This window comes from Pistacia vera, unplaced genomic scaffold, assembly GCF_008641045.1.
Source record: "Pistacia vera cultivar Batoury unplaced genomic scaffold, PisVer_v2 Contig334, whole genome shotgun sequence".
NCBI classification, from domain to species: Eukaryota; Viridiplantae; Streptophyta; class Magnoliopsida; order Sapindales; family Anacardiaceae; genus Pistacia; species Pistacia vera.
Genome location: NW_022196151.1, coordinates 320,334 through 329,328, shown reverse-complemented (window position 1 = coordinate 329,328; position 8,995 = coordinate 320,334). Strand labels below are relative to the sequence as shown.

General features: G+C 33.2%; 1 protein-coding gene across 1 annotated transcript; it reads right to left on the bottom strand.

Annotated features, from left to right (window-relative positions):
* Window positions 1-1,331: 1,331 nt before the first annotated feature.
* On the bottom strand, window positions 1,332-3,828 carry LOC116137818 (alanine--tRNA ligase-like). The gene is made up of 4 exons (XM_031423516.1): window positions 3,444-3,828; window positions 2,984-3,363; window positions 2,103-2,249; window positions 1,332-1,511 (listed from the first exon to the last, which is right to left on the bottom strand). Exons 1-4 carry the CDS (start codon window positions 3,742-3,744, stop codon window positions 1,332-1,334), a joined length of 1,008 nt encoding a protein of 335 aa, XP_031279376.1. The 5' UTR covers window positions 3,745-3,828.
* Window positions 3,829-8,995: the final 5,167 nt, after the last annotated feature.

Genomic DNA, 8,995 nt, shown 5'->3' with positions numbered 1-8,995 from the left:
ATCACGTGTGTTTCTTGACCAATCAACGTTGCGCACATGTCGTTAGTTGGTGTTAGAATCATGCATCAACAATTATAATTGATATTTAAAAAAATGAAAATAATGTGTTTGAAATGATTCATCTTAATTTATTTTACTTGGTGAAGAAATCAAATTTGTGGATATTACGTAATTGGATGTGAGGATGATGATGGGGGATGGGGAGGGGATACCAAATCTTTTATTTTATACATATTCTTCTAATGTTTTGTGCTTATTTTTTGGTGGAATCTTTATGTTAGGCAAATATATATATTATTATTATACTATGGATAAGAATTTTGAATCATGAATTTACACACTATTATTTTGAAGTAACTAGTCAATTTGCCACTAGATAAAAGAGAATCCAATGCTTCTAAATCAAGTATAGAGTGCTGAATACGTTGCCTAAAACAACATTTAGAAATGAATAATTGATAAAACCATATATATATTATATTATATATAACATAGAATGGAAATAATACAATCTCATGACATGGCAAAAGATTTTTCTATCATCAACAGTTCAACTACAGTTCAACTCTTTCTATAGTCTTGAGGAGGTTATCAAATTGGTTGATTGTTGGAGGTGGAAAGTGGGAAGAAGGAGAAAGTTGGTTGATTTAGATATATGATAATACTTTATATATATAATATATGACTTCAAATTAAAAATAAATTAAATAATTAAAGGAGATTATATGATAAACCACACGTATTACACCCGTTAGTATAGTATCATTATTTTTAAATATAATATTCTAAAAGTAATAAATTAAGAGGTAAAAAAAAAAAAATTGATGTTATTGTACCGTCCATGTCTCATTTTAATTTTTTATTTTATTTTATTTTGTCCACTAATCTATTTTCTGATTCATATGTGTGTTTTGATAAAGGATGTCCAATATTATTTACATTTCATGTCACAATTACAATGTACCACACTAGAAAATAATATTACAATCGAAATAACTTGTTCCAATTTCTCACCACAGAACCAAAATAAATTCCCATTAATGAATCTTATTGCTCCCTAATAATATGATAAGTTACTCATACTCATCATATACTGATTATATTTTTATAATTTCTCGATAGAAACATTAATCCACATTAATACCTAAGCGCATGCATTATTAATGATCAATATTGTATATAGAAATACAGAGAAATTCTATATATACAAGATTTTTTAGTTGTTTTAACCATGAATGAATCAATCAACAGATTGCTTGGAACATTACTCACTTACCAACTGTTTTCCATTCTATAAATCAAACAGAAATATTCCGATTATGGAAAACTCCTCATGAATATGGAAAAGACTGCAAATATTCAGTTAGATTCCATATCCAGCAAGCAAGTTTCTCTCTTTCTATATATCTATAGCCCTTTGAAAACTTTGAAACCTGATAATCTCTCTCTCTTCCAAGGCGTGGTATGGAACTAGTATCAGAACTATGGATAACGGTACCATCAAAAGCGGCCTGGTGGTCCAATAAATTTGCAGAAAAGAGAAGAAAAATTAGAATATCTTATCATCTAACTCTTTGACATAATTCTTCTGCCTTACATTTTACTCAAACAGAAAGCCAGCAAAACCTGACAATGTGGCCGTTCATGGACAGACAATTAAGGGTCCACCATTAGATTTTCACCCTCACACCTTGTCCCGCCATCAAAAAGAAACAACATTATTCACTGTTTTGCTTCAAGAAAAAATTATTAATTTCGCACTACTAACACCACATGTGCGCAACCAACAGTATGTTTTTTTCAATTAAATGCATACCTGTAGAGTTTTTAAGTTTAAGGAGTACAGACATGACCCAAACCTGTTGTTTTTGAGCTAGAAATTTAGAATAATGGCGTCTATGAACTATATTAACAAAAAAAAAAAAAAAAAACCACCAATAAAAAATCCAATTGCTAAACATCATACAGATATCCAGAGAGAAGTCAACGGATGTGCAAATGTTATCCTTCTTGCCATGTGAGCAGAAACCAGCAAATAGAAATGCCAAGCACATATCATCATCATTAATGTTTGACCAAATTCCAAGTTCTTAATATTATACCTGAATAAAGACAAGGTTCCATATCTCGATGCATGTAGGATCGTCATTATTAACCAATGATGCAGCATCGCGGTTACCAATTCTATCAAAGTGAATTTCAGTGCAAGGCCCACAAGGACCAGTATCACCCATCTCCCAAAAATTATCCTTCATTAAAGAAAAAAAGAAAAACAAAACCAATTTAGATATTGCATTTGCACCAACATGACAAAATAACAGAAAAACCAAAAATTGAAACCCAAATTAATCATCGAATATTATGTTTGCATTGCAGCAGATAAAAAAGAAAAAGGGTGAACTGCTATGGACAGCATATCATATCAAGAATATTTTGAAAGAAGCTATCGAGATAAAATCTGAACTGAAGTATATAAAGCAAACATGGTAGTGGAAGTGAATATGTCTATCTATTGGATAAATTACAGATTCCATTCACCTCAATAGCATTGAAATACATAACAATAAACTTTTGTCATGATGAGTCTGTTAAATGAACCTTAATAGTTCGTATGTCAGAATAATTTACATGAGCAAGAGCTAAATTTGAGACTCTTTTCCGTTTCTTTACCAAGCAAGTCACATGTTTCCTTTCCTGTGCTAAACTTAACCTCAGTTCTTTGCTCGAGTAACAATCAGACCTTTAATCTCACATAACATTAAAATTTTAAAACTATAACTATGATGCATAGTTATGTAAGGGTGGCATGCAGCTCGGCATGCTCAAGTGATATTTTACAGGCACCCAATTACTTATGGTACAAGTCATTTAACTGAGTGAATAATTTTTTCCCTCGTAATTATTTTTAAAAAAAAAAATGACTAACACTTTAAAGAAATAAATAAAGTTTCTAATATTACAAAGTAGACAAAAATAAAAATACCTTACAACCAAAAGGCAGAACACGACTAGGAGGTAGAAACTTGAGCCAAATCTGTCTAGCTTCAGTATCAGGCACAAGACCCGCGCTCTCATCTCCACCAAAATAAGTAGCATAAATTCGATCACTAGGTAGCCTATAAACTTTTGTAAGAAGCTCCCAAGCCCATTCAATAGCTTCTTGCTTAAAATAGTCACCAAATGACCAGTTTCCCAACATTTCAAAGAAAGTATGATGGTAAGTATCCTTCCCTACATCATCCAAATCATTGTGCTTCCCACCCGCGCGAATACACTTCTGTGTGTTACACGCACGTGTTAGCTTACTCAATTGAGTGTTCGGATCCGCCGTCCCAAGAAAAATCGGCTTGTACTGGTTCATGCCTGTCGAGTATCAATTCAATTATATTTCAATTCAAATCCGAAACAAAAACAAAATTTAAATAAAATATAATTAATTATACCGGCATTAGCGAACAAGAGAGTTGGATCACTGAGAGGCACGACGGGGCTGGATTTCCAGTAAACGTGATTCTTGTCTTCGAAGAATTTGAAGAAGGTGTCGCGGACTTTAGTGGCCGGCCACTCGAGCTGTTGAGGATCGACGCCTGGCATGGCGAAGGCTGAAAATGAAGAAGCGGAGGAACGGATGGTGAAGAAGCGAGAGCTGAGTGAGTGATGGTTGAAGAAAACCCTAGCCGCCACCGGAGAAGTTGGAAGAAGAAGAGATGCTGATTCTGATGTCTTAAGGAAGAGGCTTCTCATTCATTTGTTTAGTTTTAACGCTAATGCTAATCCCTTTTTCTTATATGCCTATGCTGATGCCCCGTTCGCCAATCTATTCCTGCTCGTATCCGCTTTTTTTTTCTGGTATCAGTATTTTCTTTATTTTATTTAGATATTTTTATTTTTTGAGGGAGAATAATTCAAATATTTTACACCAAAAAAATCTTTTTTATTTTGTAGTTTCAAAGTATTTAGAGATTAGTTAAACTATAAGCAAACTGGTTTCAACAACACTTTCATAAAAAAAATTTTAAAAAAAAACTTTTTTTATATAAAGTTATTTTATAGTTTGCAAAATTTATAATAACACTGAAATTAATCTTTATTATATAAAATTATCAACAATTTTATGCAATTTTATTTTAAAATGCATACCAACATCATGTTATAGTAAAAGATACAAATTAATTAAAATCTCTCTATCAGAAATGATAAAATTGTATTATTATTATGTCTGGGAAAACAAGAGTTGACGTGGAAGGTCACGTGATGACGCGTGACCTGCTCCCATCAGAACGGTAAGCGCACGTTAGGCCTGTCAAATGCCATGAAGCTCCCACGTGTCTATTTTCCTTCCCCAACTCGCGTGAAATCAGCTTGGGAAGTGGGCAATGGGACGTAAAGTCGGATTATGTCCTGACACTCACACCAACCCAAGGATTTAATGATGATTACACGCGTTCAACTCGATATAAAAAGAGGAAGACCCCTTCATTAAGGGGATTCGACCATTTTACACTTGAACTCTCTCTCTCTAAAAACTTTGTATTTACTTTTTCCAATCATTTGTAAGTCAGTCCGCTTTTGCGACCTGACCCACCATATTAATACAAATCAGTGGACATAGGACTTGCTACCTTAGCATTCGAACCACTTTAAAAGCTCTCATTGCATTTATTTCGTATTCTCTATCTATAATCACGTGTGTTTCTTGACCAATCAACGTTGCGCACATGTCGATTAGTTGGTGTTAGAATCATGCATCAACAATTATATATTGATAATTTAAAAAAATGAAAATAATGTGTTTGAAATGATTCATCTTAATTTATTTTACTTGGTGAAGAAATCAAATTTGTGGATATTACGTAATTGGATGTGAGGGATGATGATGGGGGATTGGGATTGATACCAAATCTTTTATTTTATACATATTCTTCTAATGTTTTGTGCTTATTTTTTGGTGGAATCTTTATGTATAGGCAAATATATATTATATTATTATTATTACATATGGATAAAGAATTTTGAATCATGAATTTACACACATAATTACTTTTGAAGTAACTAGTCAATTTGCCACTAGATAAAAGAGAATCCAATGCTTCTACAGATCAAGTATAGAGTGCTGAATACGTTGGCCTAAAACAACATTTAGAAATGAATAATTGATAAAACCAGATATATATATTATATATATATTACACAATAAGACATGGGAAAATAATAGCAATCTCCATTGACATGGGCAAAAAGATTTTTCTATCATCAACAGTTCAACACTATCAGTTCAACTCCTTCTATAGTCTTGAGGAGGTTATCAAATTGGTTGATTGTTGGAGGTGGAAAGTGGGAAGAAGGAGAAAGTTGGTTGATTTAGATATATGATAATACTTTTATATATAATATGACTTCAAATTAAAAATAAATTAAATAATTAAAGGAGATTATATGATAAACACACATGATATTACACCCGTTAGTATACGTATCATTATTTTTAAATATAATATTCTAAAAGTAATAAATTAAGAGGGTAAAAAAAAAAAAAAATTGATGTTATTGCTACCGTCCATGTCTCATTTTAATTTTTATTTTATTTTATTTTGTCCACATAATCTATTTTCTGATATCATATGTGTGTTTTGATAAAGGATGTCCAATATTATTTACATTTCATGTCACAATTACAATGTACCACACTAGAAAATAATATTACAATCGAAATAACTTGTTCCAATTTCTCACCACAGAACCAAAATAAATTCCCATTAATGAATCTTATTGCTCCCTAATAATATGATAAGTTACTCATACTCATCATATACTTGATTATATTTTTATAATTATCTCGATAGAAACATTAACCACATTAATACCTAAGCGCATGCAATTATTAATGATCAATATTGTATATAGAAATACAGAGAAATTCTATATACAAGATTTTTTAGTTGTTTTACCATGAATGAATCAATCAAGCAGATTGCTTGGAACATTACTCACTTACCAACTGTTTTCCATTCTATAAATCAAACAGAAATACTTCCGATTATGGAAAACTCCTCAGTGAATATGGAAAAGACTGCAAATATTCAGTTAGATTCCATATCCGAGCAAGCAAGTTTCTCTCTTTCTATATATCTATAGAAGCCCTTTGAAAACTTTGAAACCTGATAATCTCCTCCTCTCTTCCAAGGCGTGGTACTGGAACTAGTATCAGGAACTATGGATAACGGGTACCATCAAAAGCGGCCTGGTGGTCCAATAAATTTGCAGAAAAGGAGAAGAAAATTAGAATATCTTATCATCTAACTCTTTGACATAATTCTTCTGCCTTACATTTTACTCAAACAGAAAGCCAGCAAAACCTGACAATGTGGCCGTTCATGGACAGACAATTAAGGGTCCACCATTAGATTTTCACCCTCACACCTTGTCCCGCCATCAAAAAGAAACAACATTATTCACTGTTTTGCTTCAAGAAAAAAATTATTAATTTCGCACTACTAACACCACATGTGCGCAACCAACAGTATGTTTTTTTCAATTAAATGCATACCTGTAGAGTTTTTAAGTTTAAGGAGTACAGACGATGAACCAAAACCTGTGTTTTTGAGCTAGAAATTTAGAATAATGGCGTCTATGAACTATATGAACAAACAAAACCTCTAAAAAATTCAGATATATAGGAAAGTGAAAAAGTAAACCATTGTAGCAAAAGAATTAATGTGTATCACAAAGCAAACTGTCATCAAATTAATGACATTGAATCAGAGCTGAATCCAAGAACAATGGATTCAACAAGTAATATGATTTTGATTACAGTAAATCATAATAAAAACACCAACAAACATGCTGAAATTCTGTCTCTATATTTCCACAATTAATATTAGTGCTCAATAAATTCCATTTCAAGGCCAGATCTATGTAAGAAAACAAAAACAAATCTCTTTACATACCGACGTTTAGAGAACACACAGAGAAATTAAAGCTGCAAGATATAGAGAGAGAAGAGGATGAGCACTGAGTGTGAGCTTACCTTGTGAAGATGAAGAAAGCCATGTACAATTTTCAAGGAATACTTAATTATAACAAAACCCTTTCATGTTTTCCCACGGCTTTCTTGAGCTTCGTACTGAGATTTGTATTAATTAATTATAAGTTAATAATTTTTTTTCTTTTATTAAAGAAAAACACAAACAGCCTTAAGTACCAAGTCAAGAAAGCCGTGGAAAAGCATGCAACGACCTTAATTTTCATCTCCGTCTCTTCTTCAACAGTTGCTCAGAAAAAACACACGCCTAAAAAGATAGAATTCGAAACCCTAGCTACCTTCATCTCCTTTTCAGCGTTTTTCTCCACCTTCACCCAAACCCTAGCTATATCTTCTCCAAATCAGAGATTCGAAGAGATTTTCATGTGCTTGGTTGGAGATAAAGAGTGAGAGAGAAAGATGACAAAGTAACAAACAAAAGAGATAAAATCACAAAAGGATGGTGGGTGGGTGGGTTGGTGCACAGACTTTTTACTAACTGAAAGCAGTGGTGATTCCTTTCCACTTCCAGTGCGGTTACACACACGTGCGATTAGCCCGTAGCATATGGACACGTGGTAAGGGGATCGTGATTCGTGCGCAGCGTTCTGGTGCAAAAAGTATACGTGGCAAGGTAAATGGAGGGTGTTTACTTGGATTGAGAAGTGGGCGCGGTTATGAATTTTGACCATTAATCCCTTTTTGTTGGTTTCCGATGAAGATGAACCATTTCCCGATCTTCCTCCGGTCTGCGCGCCGTATTGCCCGCTGATGATTCCCCCTTTCCTCTCTATTATGTGTTTATTGGGCCCCATCTTTCCACTACTTTACATCAACATGATCCAAATACATACTTATTGTTCAAACTTCTAGATCTCTAATTTAATACCATTTTTATAGCTGATAATCGTCTAAATCATTTGAGCACTAATTACTGTGTGGTCTGGTGCTGTGTATCCGACTATGTTAACAACATTAATCATCATTTACCAAAAAATAATTAATCACAGTCCTATCGAGCCTAAAGAACAAGAACCATTTTGGCTGTTGCACGAAAAACAGGAAAAGGTTACAGAGCTGATAGCTTTCCACTAAAGAAACATGTCAACTTACTTTCCTTATTCCACCTTCTCTTTAACCCAACTGGAAAGCTAGAAAAAATTCAGTGGATGGAGTAGTACTACTATCTACCTTTGTGTCCTTCATAGCTGTCTTCTTCTTCTGTATAGCTACAAGCATAGAGTTAGTAGAGATACAGTACATTCCTGCATCAACCATTTTGTCTCCTTCCTCATCTCTTACTTCATACTTTTGCTTGAAAAAGTTACTGTATTTTATTACTTTCTTCCGGCACTCGAGCCTTTTTTATTTCACCCACCTTGAAGTTGTAAGGTGTTAAGCAAAGACCTAAGACTCAATTGCCAACTTTAAACCAGCTCCATGATTGATTTTAAACATATAAAAATTAATCTCATACCATACATCAGAGATGTAAAACTGATGGAAAATAAACTTTATATATAACTCATTATTCTCAATACATATCTCCATTTTTTATGGAGAGACTCCATGTATGAGCTCAATGACACTAACTGATGGCTTCTTCCTTCATTAATCGGATAATACTATACTTACAACCCAATCTCATAAATTTTCCCCTACAAATCACAACTCTGATGTAACAGTTCGCAATAAGATCTTATCTGTCGCTATGGATCTTGTCTATCCATTTGCGCATTGATCAACTATGAACTGACACATTGAAATTGTAAGAGAATGTCTGTAAAACATGGATTGTGGGCTAATCCTCATTGCCATTAATTCTGCTTAACATTGATTCTTCATTTAAGTTTCAAAGGATTGATTGATGTACTTCAAATTAAGTTTCAAAGGAAATACTGGGTTGAGCCAATTTGGGCTTTAACACTAGCATTTTTCTTCTGGGCCCTAATTTTATCCTGAAGTGATCTTTAG

Coding starts and splice junctions, on each gene's coding strand:
- LOC116137818 (XM_031423516.1), bottom strand. CDS start 3,744: ATGAGAAGCCTCTTCCTTAAGACATCAGAATCAGCATCTCTTCTTCTT. Junction 3,364..3,443: donor TCTCTTGTTCGCTAATGCCG/GTATAATTAATT, acceptor GATACTCGACAG/GCATGAACCAGTACAAGCCG. Junction 1,512..2,102: donor GGAACCTTGTCTTTATTCAG/GTATAATATTAA, acceptor TTGGACCACCAG/GCCGCTTTTGATGGTACCGT.